At 43.7% G+C, this 16970-nt stretch overlaps 1 protein-coding gene across 1 annotated transcript in view; it reads right to left on the reverse strand.

Moving 5' to 3' along the window:
* The window catches only part of LOC147734664 (uncharacterized), a 5992067-nt gene that overhangs the window by 4726114 nt on the left and 1248983 nt on the right, over positions 1 to 16970 (reverse strand). Inside the window, exon 9 of the mRNA XM_086952471.1 lies at positions 14706 to 14799. Coding sequence (XP_086808597.1) covers positions 14706 to 14799 — 94 coding nt within the window. The remainder of the gene's footprint in view (positions 1 to 14705; positions 14800 to 16970) is intronic.

Below are 16970 nucleotides of genomic sequence, written 5' to 3' on the forward strand. Positions count from 1 at the left end.
TGCACAGAAAAAAACTAATAATAAACTACAAGAACCAGGAAATACCTGTCTGAATAGCAATATGGGGAAAACCGCTCTAACTGGAAATGAGAGGCCAACGATACTTGCTGATGCCGGACGGAACAAAAGCACTGGTTCTGGTACTGGTGATGGTAAAAGTGGCTCAAAAACTGGATCAAAAGAAAACCAAAAATCAAACTCTCTATCGCTTCTGATATCTGAGGGTCCAGTTAGTAGTGTGCAAACAGAATCACCACAGGATGTATCACAGGGGGTACCAGAGCCTACACTAGTTGTCGAAGATGCTGAATCATTAGATTCTGCAGGTAATTTTTATTCAATAACTGACTTGTCGGTGGCATTAGAGTCTGATATCCCGGAGGCAGATGGCGGATGGAGAGATGATCTGAGCAGCAAGAGTGTGGGTTCACAGCATGAATCGCTTGATTCATTAGGACAGGAGGAGGGTGAAGATGAAGATATTGAGCAGCCTGAGGATGAGGAGGAACATGTCCTGCAACATAGACTGGGAGCTACTCTCCCCAGAGACCTACGTTTGGCTGCACCACAGAATATGCAGGCCCAGGATACTACCCAGGATACTACGCAACCACAAGCGACAGGTACTACACTAGATACACTCTGCCAGCTTATGATTCAGCATCGGGAAGAGACAAGGGCAGAAAATTTGCGTACACAAGGTGCTATTCGACGGCTTCAGAATAATCTTAGAAAAGTCGCTAAATCCTGTAACGATACGTCCGTAAGAGTGACTGAGGCTGAGGGGAGAATATCTGCGATAGAAGACTCTATGACAACCCAACAAACCCAAATTTCACCATTGGTAGGATTGAGAGACGAGATAAATTGGAAACTTGTGGATTTGGAGAACAGATCACGTAGAAACAATCTTCGAATCCTGGAGGGAAATGAAGGCGATAATATAAGACAATACGTAATTGACCTTTTTTCAGAAGCCTTCCCAGAACTAATACAATGGAAATGGGATTTGGAAATCCAACGGGCACACCGATTTCCATTTCAAAAAAATACCAGACAGGGTAGCAATTTAAAGCCCAGGGCGATCTTGATTTGTCTGAACAACTTCTTGGCTAGAGAGGCTCTTTATGACCTGGCCAGGCCTGACAGGAAAAGAAAGGGGAGGGGAGTAGAATTCTTTGTTCGGCCTGACTATTGCCATGCCACGGTAGAACAACGATGGCAGTTTTGACAATTAATTCCAGCCTTCCAAGCCAAAGGTGCACAGGCTTTCCTTTTGAATCCTTCGAAACTTAAAATAATCTTCAAAGACAAATCATACTTTTTGACCTCTGAGGGGGCTGCTAAAGAGATTTTGGCCTCGTTCTGAAAGAGTGACCCTTTTCTTTCTCTGAATTAGCATTCATATAGTCTTACTGACGAAGCAGCACTTAACTAACTATCTTTTTACTTGTTGACTAAAATAAGTCATTCTTTTTTCTTGTTTGGGGATCAAAAAAAAAAAAAATATATATATATATATATATTTTGATCATAAGTTAACGGGCGAATAGTAAGAGTTTAAGATGGGAAGGAGAGGGTAGTGAGACACCATCCATACTAGGGACTTCTAGTCCTTATGCCCGAGATGGGGTGGGGTCAAGGGGAAGGGGTTGAGGGGGGAGAAGGGGGGGACACCAGGGTGGGTGGTGGGTGCAAGCAAAAACAGTAAAAGAAAATGACTAAGTTATCTGACTTTTGCTCCAACAATGTTTAGCATGATTTTTTTCTTTGCAGGGGGTGAAAATAGAAATTGGAAATGGTATATAAATGAGCAGTGGTCTAGACAGAGTGGATATTTGCAGGTAGTCAGAAAAGAAAAATGTATAAATGATGACGATGGGTAAAATTCGAATTGGCTCTTGGAATGTTTGTGGAGTAGGGTGGTGGCAGCTCCCTACAACCTCTGCTGAGCGTGTGGCACATAACTTGAGCTCTATTTTATTAGCTGCGCATTTTAGAAAGAAAAGCGCCGATTTTCCGAAAATTTTAAAAAATGTATTTTCCCTTGGATTAACCTTTTTTGTTGTGCAGGTACATTGCGGGGGTGCTTTGACTCACCCACTTTGCTCCTAGTGTCTTTTCTGGCCCCTTACATCGTGCAGGCTGTTTACAGTTGAGTGGAGGGCGGGCGGCCATCTTAGGGGTAGTCCTTCTCCCCAGCAGAACTGGTGGCAGCGTTCTAGCTGGTGGAGGGAGGACTAGCTATAAATTTAGCATGCCCCCGGTAGCGCGCAGCGGTCGCGCATGTCGGGCGCGCCTTAGGCGCGCCGAAGGTAAGCCAAAGGTTAGCCCGTCTGTGCCCGTCCGTGCCTCGGACGGGCCTAGGGCTAGCCCTCCTATATGTCCCTCTGTCCCCCGTAGACGCCTGGGAGGCGCCATTAGATATTCAAGAAATGCACTTCTGAGGCTGAATTCCACCCCCTGTGATGCTCGATGCGGTCTAGCTGGGCCGGATTGTGAGGTGCAGAAGTGCACGAACTGCGGTTTCGCCCCTGTGCTAACAGCCATTCGAGCAGATATCAGGCTTGGTCCCACTCTGGTCAGGGCTGGCCTGATTAACGCCAGATCCATGTCTAAACATACCGATGACATCTTTGATACTATGGGCGATGGCGAGCTGGAGCTCCTTTTTATCACTGAGACATGGCTTAATGGCTTGTGCGCCCCTAGTATTGAACTTGCTGTTCCTAGAGGGTTTAAAATTGTTAGGGTGGACCGCCCGACGGGCAGGGGAGGTGGCTTAGCCATTATTCACAGAGAGGGATGGAGCCTTTCCACTGAACAGGCTGGTGGTTTGGCGGATGGAGAGGTGCTCCACTTCTCCCTGGTGATTAATCCTCACTTTACCCTGGGGGGGTCTCTAGTCTACAGACCACCAGGATATGCTGGCCCCTTTATTGAGTCACTGGAGGAGTGTATAGTGCCCAGAGTCTTGAGTTATTCAAAGTACCTTTTACTGGGGGACCTTAACATCCACATGGAGGCCAATGATTCATCTATGGCCAGCCGTCTGGCAGAAATCTTGGAACTGGCCCAACTCAAACAATGGGTGGAAGGTCCGACTCATGTGGGGGGTCACTTACTCGACTTGGTCTGTTCCAACTTTCCCATTGTGGCACTTAGATCGGATAGAGTGACGTGGTCCGACCACAAATTGGTCCGTTTTGCCTGGCAGGTGGATGGACTCGATAGAGTGAGCACGGGTCCGGTCCTGGACCTCCCTCCAAAGATCAACATTGCCTCCTTTGAGCGAGCCTTAATTGAGTCCCGACCAATAATCAGTGGGGAGCTGGTAGAGGCGGTTAATGGCTTTAATGGGTGGATGGAATGTGCGATCAAAGAATCCACAAAGCCTAATGCCCCATCCCGACCTCGCTGCACCCCTTCTCAGCCATGGTTTTCGCCCGATCTAAGGGATTTGAAACGTGGGTGTAAGAAATTAGAGCGGGCTTGGAGACGAGACTATCAGCCAGAGGCTAAAGCAATCCTGAGGACTGCCCAGAGGGAATATCATGCCGCCATCAGATTAGCTAAGGGCGGTTACTATGCTGGGAGGATTGCTAAAGCTAGTAACAATAGCCGTGAGATCTTTTCTATTGTCAAAAGCTTTTTATCCCCTGTGGCAGACTCACCACTGCTTCCCTCTTCTTCTCAATGGTGCGAGGAGCTATCCTGTTTTTTCAGTGAAAAAAATTGAGAAAATTCAAAGGGATTTGCTCGCTGCCTTGCCCACAGGCAATATTCTGATGACTACTGCCTCTCAAACAGTCCACTGCCCCTCACAGCAGTTTCTGGATTTTTCAGTGGCAGAGGAGCCTGATGTCCAGGCTCTCCTTCGGTCCCTGAAATCGGGCTCACCTTCTGACCCTTGCCCTGCCCGGGTTCTCTCTAGAATGGCGTCTACTGTATGTACTGAGGTCACCCAGATTGTGAACCTTTCACTGTCTTCTGCCACGGTTCCGGGATGCTGGAAGCAAGCTATGCTGCTCCCTTTACTGAAGAAGTCAGGGCTTGAGGCTACGGTACCGGGGAATTATCGTCCTATATCTTTGCTACCTGCCCTGGCGAAGATCTGTGAGAAGGTGGCTTTTCGCCAACTGGACAGCTTTATCGAAAAATCCAATGCCCTGCACCCGGCGCAGTCAGGGTTCAGAGCGGCCTTTAGCACAGAGACAGCTTTGGTGGAGGTGACGGAGGCCATTCGAGAGTGCTTGGATGGTGGCGGCAGAGCGGTCCTGATTCTTTTAGACCTCTCTGCCGCGTTCGATACCGTCCCCCATAATCTCCTCCTTGCTAGACTGTCTGAGATTGGCATTGGCGGCAGGGTACTGGCTTGGTTGTCATCCTTCCTTTCTGATAGGACGCAGCAAGTATGGATGCCGCCGTTTGCCTCAAAGGCCAAACCACTCTGCACAGGGGTCCCTCAGGGCTCCACTTTGAGCCCGTTGATGTTTAACGCCTACATCACCCCTGAGATATACCTGGCCGAACAGCTTGGGGCTAAGGTCATCGGATACGCTGATGACACCCAGCTGCTCTTTACCTGGCCGGATGACCAGCTGGATACAACGGCTGTTCACCTCTGTCTTTCCTCGGTGTTTCATTGGCTGGCGATGGCCCAGCTTAAATGCAACGAGGATAAGTCAGAGGTCCTCTTCTATGGGTCCTTCCCCTCCAACTTTAAGAATGAGTTGTGGCCCCCTGATTTTCCTAGTCCCAAGGTGATGGGAGGCCCGGCTAAGAACCTCGGAATTTGGTTTGGAGAAGACCTCAGATTTGAGAACCATATCAAGAAGCTGTCAGGGACCTGTTTTGCTACGCTAAGGGCTTTAAGAAAATTCTTCCCTCTGCTGCCCAGAGAAGCTAGGGAATCGGTTGCGCGTGCCCTCATCTTGTCCAGTTTGGACTATGCTAATGCTTTGTTTTTGGTATCCCGGCGTATCTGGTCAAACGACTGCAGGTTGTCCAGAACGGCGTGGTCCGCCTTTTGTTTAGCATTCCGAAATGGCAGAGTGTTCGGTCACACATGCGCACACTTCACTGGCTTCCTGTAGCTCAGAGAATTATGTTCAAATCTCTCGTGCTGTCATTTAGAGCTGTCCACGAGCTTGGCCCCGGCTACCTGAGGAAGCGCTTCTCTTTCTACACTCCTTCTCGCTGTCTCAGGTCAGCCTCGCTGGCCAAACTGACTCTTCCCCGCTATAAGCGGGCTAGGCTGGGCGGCCAATCTATTTCTGTGGTAACTGCGAAGGCTTGGAATGCTCTCCCTCTTCATTTGCGTACCGCCCAGTGTCTATCCAAGTTTAAGAAGGATCTCAAGACCCATCTGTTTGTTAGGTCTAGGCTGTCTCTCTGTGTTATGTTTGGTCACCTCCGCAACGCGCCAGGATACTCCCCAGTAGCAGAGCGCGCTACAAAACAACCTATAACATAACATAACATTAAATAACAGAAAAAAGGGGGATTTGTAACCAGATTATACAGAGTATGAATATAGATATAATGTGTCTTCAAGAAACACATATTAGATGGAGACATAGAAACATGTTCAAGGATCTAGGTTTGCAACTATTAGCGTGTACTAAACAAGGTACCCCCACAAAAGGTGTGGCAATTCTGATGAGATATGAACGAGGCCGCTTAAAACGTTCAAAGGTTGATCAGTATGGAAGATGGGCAATAGCCGAGCTTGAGATAAATGCTCAATCATGGACAATCTGCTCAGTATATGCTCCAAATACAGACGACCCCTAGATAATAGATTATCTTAGCTTAGAATTGGCGGACTGGCCATCTTCGTTTATATTTGGTGGAGACTTGAACATGCATCTTCCAGGGGGGCTTGACATATCTAGCGATAGTTTATACCCTGGTATTAAAAAAAAGACATATAATACTGTTAAAGGGCTAGTAACTGAATATGGTTTAAAAGACGTGGGATTTATAAAAAACCCTTCTTCACCTGGATCCACTTTTTTTTCATATCCCCATCAGAAATTTGTACGCATAGATAATTTTTTTTTAAATAGGGGGCTAGTAAACAACACATTATTTAAAATATTTCCAAGAATAATTTCTGATCACAACCCAATAGTAATAGAAGTGCCGACAATGACTGGTACTTCGGTAGCTACAAGACCCTGGTCATTTGATCGGAAATTACTGGCAGATCCATCTTATCTAGAAACAATGAGCAGATGGATTAAAGATTTTTTTCATTTTAATAGAAACAGTACTTCTATACAGATAATTTGGGACGCTTTTAAAGCGGGGTTCCGGGGCGAAACACTCTCCTACTCAATTAAAAACAAAAAATACTCAAAGAGAAAACAGAACAGAACTTTAACCTAGTACGAGAATGGGAGGAAAAACTGGCTAGAGCTATCTCTAGGCATCAAGAAACTGAACAAATTAAAGCCACATTAGATATTCACAAGGCCAGGGTTTATGAAATATTTGCAGCCAAACTAGCGGAACAACTTGCAATCTTTCGTTCTCAGATTTATGAAATGGGAGAAAACTCTGGAAAGATACTTGCAAAAAGAACCATGGAGAAAGAAATACCAAACTCTATTAACGTGATACAAGATGAGAGAGGTCAGGTCCATGAGGATCCAGATCAAATTCTTGAGGTATTCCGACAATTCTATTCTCAACTGTATAAAATTGATAATATGACATATTCTCATGACATGTTGTTAAATTTTATAGGTGAAAATAACATTACAAAATTAAATGAATTACAATCAAATGCCCTTGAAAAGGATATTACATGGGACGAAATTGAATCAGCTTTACTCTCGTTGGCTACGGGAAAAGCTATGGGTCCCGATGGTATCCCTCTTGGATTTCTTAGGATATTTAGAAATGTTATGAAAGAAGACCTACTGGTTACATTTCAAGAAGCTCAGAGAGGGTCTCCACCAGTATCTTGGAGTCAATCCACATTGATGGCTTTCCTTAAAAAGGATAAGCCTCCCCTTAACCCAGCGTCCTTCAGACCGATCTCTTTATTGAACGCTGATAGCAAGGTCTTCTCCAAAATATTAGCTACCCGCATGTCAACAGTGATGGGCCCGATTCACAGAATGAACTTAAGACTCAATCCTAAAGTTACTACTATTTTGGTATTCACAGAATGAACTTACTACTTTTGGTATTCACATAAGTTAGGATTTTGTCTTAAGTTTGTCTTAAGACAGACTTAAGACAGACTTAAGTTAGGATTTTGTCTTAAGTCTGTCTTAAGACAAACTTAAGACAAAATCCTAACTTTCTGTGAATACCAAAAGTAGTAAGTTCATTCTGTGAATGCCAAAAGTAGTAAGTGCATTCTGTGAATACCAAAATAGTAGTAAGTTTAGGATTGAGTCTTAAGTTCATTCTGTGAATCGGGCCCATATCTTCCATCGTTTCACGTTGGCAACACAGGTTTATTCCTAATAGAGACACTGTGGACCATGTCCGAAGAATATTAGCTATGATGGACTGGGCCCAAACTACTAACACACCCATTGGAATCACCCTGTTGGATGCCGAGAAGGCATTCAACAGGGTGGCATGGCCTTATTTATGGGATGTACAGGCTCTGAAGGGCTTCGGACCAAAAATGATTAAAGCTTTGAAAACGTTATATTTAACACCATCGTCACATATCAAAATTGGGTCTCGTAATTCTAACCCATTTTCTATCTTTCGTGGGACCCGACAAGGATGCCCATCATCTCCACTGCTATTCTCAATATATATCGATATATATCTTAATAAACTTAATCAAGAGGAAGACATAAAACCTGTGGAGCTGCCTGGGACTACTTACCGAGCATTGGCATATGCCGATGATGTGGTAGTGACTTCCACAGATATTGTAGCAACAATTCCAAAAATTGAGTTCGGCATTTTTTCAGGCTATAAATTAAACTCTTCAAAAACCCAAATTTTATATATAGGTCAAACTCCACCTACACATCTCAATATAGTATCCAATGCAACATATTTAGGAATTAACATTACAACCCCAATATCTGATATACCTAGGCTTAATTTTTTCCCTATTCTTAAAAAAGCAAATTCTACTTTGGAACGGATAAACCATTTACACCTGTCATTACATGGCAGAAATAATGTATTAAAAATGTTAATAGTTCCGCGATTCCTATATCTTTTTCGAACTATACCTTTTGAATTCCCAATAGAATTTTTTAAACAATTAGAGAGAATGGCGGGCAGATTCCTATGGGGATATAAACGTCATTGCAGAGCTTACAAAAAGGTCACTTTACCTAAGGACAGAGGAAGATGGAGCACACCACATTTTTTATTTTACTATCTAGCATCAATACTGCAGTTCATCGATCCTTTAATTATTGGCATTAAAGCCCCAATTCATGAAGCACACTTTCCTTCCATTTATGAATTTTCTTTAGGGGCAGAAGCTCGTGGCTGCTTTTTAAAAAATATTGAACCCAGTTATTACAAGAAAATTAAATTTAAGACTGTAACAGCAGCATACCGGGCATGGAAGATTATTAAGCGACATATAGGGATACCGAAGATTTTGAGATACACCCCCTTCTCATCTAATCATATATTGCCTGATATTTTTAGAGATCAGATTATGTTAAAATGGAGTAAACAAGGAATTAACTGTATCAATGATTTATGGCAGAATGATGAGATGATATCCTTTTTGACTCTTCAGGCTAAGTTTAATATCTCGACTCTGGATTATTTTAAATACTTTCAACTACATAGCTATTTTAATACTTTAACTCCAGAACAACTTTTAGGGCTTCAGAAAATACCTCTGATTGAATCTCTATACATCAAAAGAAAGATAGGCTTCCTTTACAACTTATTGATTTCATCATATTCAGATGACATAACATTAATTCGAGAACGTTGGGCAGGAAAACTTGGGGTGACACATGTAATGATAGAAGATTCCATTATGTTGGCTAACTCTATTTTACTAACGGGCAGATCCCGTACTCAGCATTATATGGTTCTCTATGATTTATACCATACCCCAGAAAAAATCTTTAAATGGGGAGCCTCTGCAGGTACTGCATGTAAGAGATGTTCTTTAGAAGCAGCAGATGCGACTCACGTGTTTTTTTCCTGCCCAATGCTCTCATCAGTACTTAATCAGATTCAGATCTTTATGTCTTTAATTCTTGGATGTAATATTACTCTCACAGCAGAGATTGTTTTGCTAGGCACTTCATCTATCAACATTCCTGAAGATAAAAAAAAAACTTGTATTCATATGTATGTCTATATATCGTGCTTGTGTTACTCAGGAATGGATAAGTCCTGATCCGTTACAATTTCATACTTGGAGGGCCCGGCTTTTAGCAAAATACAACATAGAACAGGCAATCTATGCTGTGAAAGGACGTGCTAAAAGATAAATAGGGGAGAAAATTTGGGATCCAATTTATCAATGGATACAGGAAGAACTCGTAAGTTAGCAATCTCTATAGATTAATTGCAGTGTACTTCTTTATCTCATTTCGCTATTTTTTTTTTTTTTTTTCTCTTTGCTTTTTATGTTTTTTCTATTGTTATGTTTCTGTATTGCTTTGCAATGTGAATTATGTATCTGATTTTGCTTGCAATAAAATCTAAAATTTAATTTAAAAAAAAAAAAAAAGGAGAGAAAGGTCGGGTCGTCAGCAAGGGGTGTCTTTCCGGAACTACAAATATAAGCACCAGTCAAGGATTGACTTTATCTTAATTAGTCTGAGGCTGGTTGAGCATGTTAGATCCATTGAATATCTACCAATACATCTTTCCGATCATTCGGCAGTAGTAATGGAACTAGCTCAAGGTACGGAGAGATTGCTCACTAGATGGTCCTTTGACCAATCACTTCTCTCTTCTCCAGATGATACGGCTTACCTCAATTTAGAGACGCATAACTTTTTCTTAATTAACAACGATTCAGCGACCACGCGGATCATCTGGGACTCGTTTAAAGCATTTCTGAGAGGTCTTATAACAAGGAAAGTATCCTATAAAAGGAAGCAGTATAAGGAGCAAATCTCTACCATTGAAGAAAAGGATAATCAACCTCCAAAGTCTCATCGATACTAGTACTGGGGCGGATGAGTCCATCATAGACAGTCAACGAAAGGAAATGGCGACTTTGAAAGCCAGTTTAGGTTCAGTACTGAATCTCAGATTACAGCAGAGATGGGAGGCAAGCAAGTTGGCTCATTTTGAGTAAAGCGAGGGTGCAGGCAAATTACTTGCCTGGAAAACCAAAGTAGATCAGGTCCGGAACAACATAGACCTTATCAACGTGGGTAATAACTCCTTCTCATCAGATGTTGAAATCAGGAAGGCCTTCAGGGAATTTTTTGAATCCATCTATAAGGAAGACATTGGTACTCGGCCAGAGGAGGTCGAGGAGTGGTTAAGGCAAGTGGATTTACCCTGTCTTGCGTATGAACAGTCCCGATTCTTGGATAGTACCATCACTGATGAAGAGGTTAGGGCCGCTCTAAAAAAATGGAAGAAGGGGAAGGCTGCAGGGCCCGACGGGCTACCTGCAGAAATCTATAGAATCTTAGAGGCTGAGATAGTCCCCTTTCTCACCAAGCTTTTTAATCAGATTTTCTTGGAAGGATATACACCTCCTTCATCATGGGATAGTGCATCAATAACGCTCATTCTGAAACCTGGGAAACCTAAGGTTGCCTGTGAATCCTATAGGCCAATATCAATTCTAAATGTGGACTATAAGATCTTTACCACAGTATTGGCCTCTAGGTTGGCTCTGGTAGCTCCATCGGTCCTTCATGCGGATAAAAAAGGGGTTTGTAAAGGGGCGACAGTTATACGAATTGACGTATGACTTAATAGGCGCAATTGATATAGCAGTGGCACAAAACTTGCCCTTGACCAGTCTCACGCTAGACGCAACTAAGGCCTTCGACAGGGTCAATTGGGTATACCTGTCGGGGGCCTTGGCCAAGTTTGGTGTGGGTGAGGGATTTGGCCGGGCAGTTCGGCTGCTGTATGGTAGCCCAGTGGCGAGCCTGTTGATAAATGGGGAGCTATCAGACCCCTTTTCAATAACTAGAGGGACACGGCAGGGGTGCACGCTCTCCCCCCTACTGTTTGACTTTTATATCGAACCTCTCGTGCAACAACTGTGGAGAGAGATTGCCATCAAACCATTTTGTCACCGAGGGTGGGAGAGGAAGGTGGCCCTTTATGCCGATGACCTGCTCATCCTCACATCAGACGTAACTACAGCTCTCCCTGTAATATTCGAAATGGCTTGGGGGTTTGGTCGGATATCAGGTTACCAGATTAACACATCAAAGACAGAGATGTTGGTTTGGAACGATGATGAGAGTGCATTGGAAGTACAGGCGGGTGAATCAATGCGCTATCTGGGCCTGAACATAATAAAGGATCTTAATAAACTTGCTACAGTAAACCTTACAGCAATTGCTAAAGAATGTAGGAGGTTAATGCAGTCATGGTTTCACCTTCAATTGTCCTTGATTGGGAGAGTAAACTTGATTAAAATGTTGATCTTGCCTAAAATGTCATTTCTTTTCAACGCTATTCCCCTTTATTTTGACCAGACATATATATCTAAATTACAGTCAGAAATCACTTCCTTTATTTGGAACAAACAATTACCTAGAATAGCTTGGAAGAAGCTGGGGAGGCGTTGGGAGAAGGGGGGCTTAGCTGCCCCAGACTTGAAATTATATGCTTGGGTGTGTCAGCTGTCTCATACTCGAATGCTATTAAAAAGGCCTACGGACTATGGGGTAGGCTTAATGTTTTCTGCCATGTTGGAGGGGGAAAGTCTCTGCCAGTCGGGTTATCTATTTAAATTTGGCAACCCGAAATTAAAAAAAAAGTTAAACTGAAGGTCCTTTATGGACTGGCTAAAATGTGGTGTGAGGTAACAAACTCAATCAAGCAGGGTTACTTTTGCGATAAAACACCGCTTTGGGGGTTACCTGAAAGCCCAGCCTGGCTAGAAGACATCCTAGCTGTGCCTTAAAAGAGGCGGGCCTTGAAGTATGGGGAGACCTTTTTTATGAAGGGGACTTGCTTTCATGGGAGCACCTCCAGAATAGGATAGGTCCAACTATTTCGAGGTTTAAATACCTACAAATGAGTAGCTGGACGCAGACCTATAAAATTCCACCTTCCAAAAGAAACAGGTTCCCCTTTGGAGGGTGTAGTCAATTAATTACCAATTTATTGAACATCGGCCCGACTAAAAGCGAGATCTCACAATGGTATAAACTTTTAGTTGAGGAATCGGATGGGGAGTTCAAGTTACCTGCCGAGTTGTGGTGTGCATTAATAACTGACCAGGACGTGCAAGAGCTTTGGTCCACTTCATGTGAGCTCGTAAAAAGTATAGTAAAGCCTTCATGCCTTCGAAGGAACCATCTCTATACCCTCCATAGGGCGTATTACTCTCCCCAGAGACTATCTAAATTTGTTATAGGTAATTCAGTGTCATGTGCAAGGTGTGGGCTGCAGGCAGCATCAGACATTCATATGTTTTTTGAATGTCCTCTGGTTGCTACATTTTGGGAAGCCATAGGTAATTCTCTTACAGTGTCATTGGGGTACCCTGTTATTATTGATTTATCTTTAGTGATTTTTGGGATCTTGATAGGATCACAGAATGCAGCCAGAAGCTTAGTGTTTTATACGGTCCTCTTAGCAAGGAGGGAGATATGTAGGAGGTGGAAGGACCCCTTACCCCCTTCCCATGGAGATTGGCTGGCCTCTTGTCTGCAGACGGCACAAATTGACCTTGCTAGGCCGGGGAATCCAAGTAAAAGAGCTTTTTGGCACATGCTTGTTTGGGCACCATCAAAATATAAAAATTCTGATTTTTTTTAAAAATTATTATTATTATTATTTTTTTTTCTTCCCCGGGTCCAATGATTACACTACTTTGGTGCCTATTTGTTTGCACAGATATCCGGTCATAGCCCGGCCCTGGCCTCGCTGTAGGCCCCCCAATGGCAGCCAAGATTGCGACCAACAGAGACAGATGAGGGATGCTTGGTCCGCCTATCACATTTGATCCCTTCCAGTTATAATACTGAGACAGCTGATTTATGGTTTGTTCTATATGGCTTTCTTATACCATGGTGGAAATGAGGACAAAGAAAAACCCTTAAACACTAACCCATCTTAACCCTATAAATATATCCTGTACCCCACAACCCAAACCTATCCATAAACCCTAAAAATACCCCTGTACCCCAAAACCCAAACCTAGCCCTGAACCCTATAAATACCCTTGTACCTCAAAACCCAAACCTACCCCTGAACCCTAAAAATACCCCTGTTCCCCAAAACTCAAACCTAACCGTGAACCCTAAAAATACCACTGTACCCCAAAACCCAAACCTACCCCATAACCCTAAAATACCCCTGTACCCCAAAACCCAAACTTAGCCCTGAACCCTTAAAATACCCCTGTACCCCAAAACCCAAACCTACCCCTGAACCCTAAAAATACCCCTGTACCCCAAAACCCAAACCTAGCCCTGAACCCTAAAAATAACCCTGTACCCCAAAACCCAAACCTACCCCTGAACCCTAAAATACCCCTGTACCCCAAACCCAAACCTAGCCCTGAACCCTAAAAATACCCCTGTACCCCAAAACCCAAACCTAGCCCTGAACCCTAAAAATATCCCTGTACACCAAAACCCATACCTATCCCTAAACCCTAAAACTACCCCTGTACCCCATAACCCCAAACTATATCTGAACCATTAAAATACCCAAACACCCCAAAACATATACCTCAGTACCCCAAAACACATACCCCTATACCCATACTTACCTTATCCAAACATTAAAAAAAACATACTTTTACCATTCATGCATTTATAACGAATTTCGTTGTAAATGTATGCGTGGTAAAAGCATATAAAATGTAATGCCATGTGTTATAATGGGATTGCGGCGTCATGGTACTTTCGTAATGAAAGTACGCGGAGTTTTGGTATGCGGAAAGAAAGTTGCGGAATAATGCGTGTTTACCCTCCCCTGGTAAGTACATTGGTGGCACGGCAGCCCACATCTCCAGCAACATACTCATATTTTATCACCACCCATTTGAAAAATGCACAGGTCTCTCTCATTGATGGCCAGCACGACATACACTTTTAGACACACCTCCCGCCACAAGTTCTAGAATTGCGAACTTTAGAGCTGGAGAGCTACGTTCGAATCTCGGCATCAGCTCAACATCCTGTGATTCCAGGCAAATCGCTTTATCTCCATGTGCCTACCACAAATGAATGTGTTCTTCTGTTAAGTAAATTGTGCTCATGCCATGTTGTAGAGTTTGCGCTATATAATATTGCAAGGAAAAATAAAGTAGGGAAACTCGAGTTCACACACTACTGAATGCGCAATCTTAAGTGCATCAGCAGTGCACTGTGAATCGGAGCGTTTCACAGGTTTGTCACAGATAAGAAATGCTATCAAAACGAAATCCTACAAAACAATATACTACTGGCCTGCAGCATTTCATACCCGGACAATGTTGTGACGGGCTGCTAGTATATATATATATATATACACACACACACACATGGAACATGTACATGGGTTCGAGTTGGTAATAAAATGGCAAGTATATTACTTACTACGTTTATGTCTGCAATTTGAGTATTCAAAGTTGCAGTCATTTCCTTGCGTTCTTTTCGATGCTGTGGACAAGGGTACATTCTTGTCCGAAATCTACAAAGGAAAGCAGGAGCGAAAAAGGTATGTTCAATAGTTAATTCACTATTTATATATATTTTTTACAACAGCCAAAAGAATTGCCATAAAATAGCAAAGCTACAACTATACAATGTGAAATAGAAAACCATACAAAAAGAACAAAAAGAAACATGCAATAAGAACTCACAATAAATAATCTCACAATAAATGCCAAAGAAGGCATTATAGTACAACATAGTGAACCGTCTCTACACAGTTCAAGTGGCCAGATTCATCTTATCGAATGATACTATTCTTAGTTCCAAGCAACGCATTCGATAAGATAATTCTGGCAACTAAGAGCCAGAATACTGGGGTCTCCACACTGTGAACGGCCACTGGACGAACTGGGGACCCCAGAAGCTCAGCAAGATGGGAAAAGACAAAACTGTTTGTTCTTCCACTCCTAATATGATCTCTCAGTACACTACCCAGCGCATCACCAGACAGACAGGTCACGACCGCGATGGTGGTGGCGAGCCCTCCCGAGCAGAGATACTGGTGGCCATTCAGGGGTCCTGAACTGCCTTGAAGAAGCAGATAAAGACAGTCTCAACAGATGTGAACTTGCTCAGAGCAGATTTACGTAAACTGGTGGATAAAGTCTTAACGGCGGAGGGCGATATCTTACAGCTCCATGGTGAAGTGGCCGCACTTAAACAGCAAGTAACACAGTTGACCAACTCCACAGGTGCGTTGGAGTGCCAGGAGGATGAGGCGCAGGGTTGAGCATGCCGCAGTAATATCAGAGTCTTACGGTTACTGGAACTAGCCGAGGAGGGCAAGGCTGAACTCTTTCTAGAACGCTGGATACGTATCAAGCTATTTCCCAGGGGGCTGTCAGAAGTGGTTGTGGTGGAGAGGGCTTATTGGGCCTTGGTCCACCCCACTGCAGAGGGCTCTCCCCGGACCTATACTATGATAACTCTAAAGTGTCTGTATATCCTGATCATACCAGACAGGTCCAGGAGCAAAGATAAACATTCCTGGGAGTGAAGAATAAGCTCCGGGAGTGCAACCTACAGTACATGCTGCCCTACCTATCCAAGCTAAAGGTGATGTTGTAGGGGAAGACCCACTTTTTTAAGACCCCTGAAGAGGTATGGGAGTGGCTGGAGATCCAAGGGGATGGTCTCTCCCTCCCTCCAGAGTGGAAAGGACATTGGAAAGAGTAGGGAACCAGGCCTTAGAGGAACCGAGGTGGCCCGCGCAGAAACCGCTCTACGGACAGCGGCCCGACGAGACAGCAGAGAATCACAGTGGGAGACGATGGAATTATGCAGGTGGAGACCCTGGACCTGTGTAGCTCTTCCCCACAGATGTCGGAGGGGAGCTCTGTCGCGGGACTAGTCCCTGCCACACTACTCCAGAAGGACTAAGTGATCCCGCAAGCCATAAATGACTCAGCCTTGTCTCCACACAGCATTGGGTGAACAGTTCAACTCAACGAAAGTATGATTCTCTTCCATTAGCCGGGAATGATCCGACACCCTAAGAAAGAGGTCTTCAAACTTTTTGATGCTGAGACCCCCCTTGCCAAACTTTTTTAGGCATAAGGACCTGCTTCTGACGAACATTTCTAAAACCTTGTACTCTTCATCAACAGCTATAAAAGCCCCCAATTCCTCAGCAAATAATTTTTACTGTGGGGAAATAATATTAAAAAGTGTTTATCAAACCAAAGCTCAGTGAGCATGGGGGTGTAGTCAAAGGTGTAGGTAAAGCAAAGGGCCTAATTTAGGAGGAATTGGCGGATTTATGAAATCTGGTGCATTCCTGTCCTTTTCCCTTGCGCCGGCGCATAAATTGCTGCCTAGCACCAACACAGGCAGGATTGTTTTTGTACAGGAAGGTGCACCTTCCTTAGCAAAAAACAATCCAGAGAGGCGTTTTCTATTTCTATGTGAGCTACAGAATACAGCACACATATAGAGAGGAAAAAATGAGGAGAAATGTAAACATCTCTCCTCCTTACACCTCCACTGGGGAGGCATCTGTTTTTGAAGCTCCCCAGTTTTACGTGATTTTGTAAATATGGGGCAGCATCAAAATCCATGGGTGTTGCGTGGGAACCCCACAGAAAGCCCATGGAACACCTTGACGCAGAGTATTTCAAAGCAGTGACTTGCGCTGCTATGTCTTACTCC

The sequence above is a fragment of the Lissotriton vulgaris genome, chromosome 1_2, assembly GCF_964263255.1.
Source record: "Lissotriton vulgaris chromosome 1_2, aLisVul1.2, whole genome shotgun sequence".
Classification (NCBI taxonomy): domain Eukaryota; kingdom Metazoa; phylum Chordata; class Amphibia; order Caudata; family Salamandridae; genus Lissotriton; species Lissotriton vulgaris.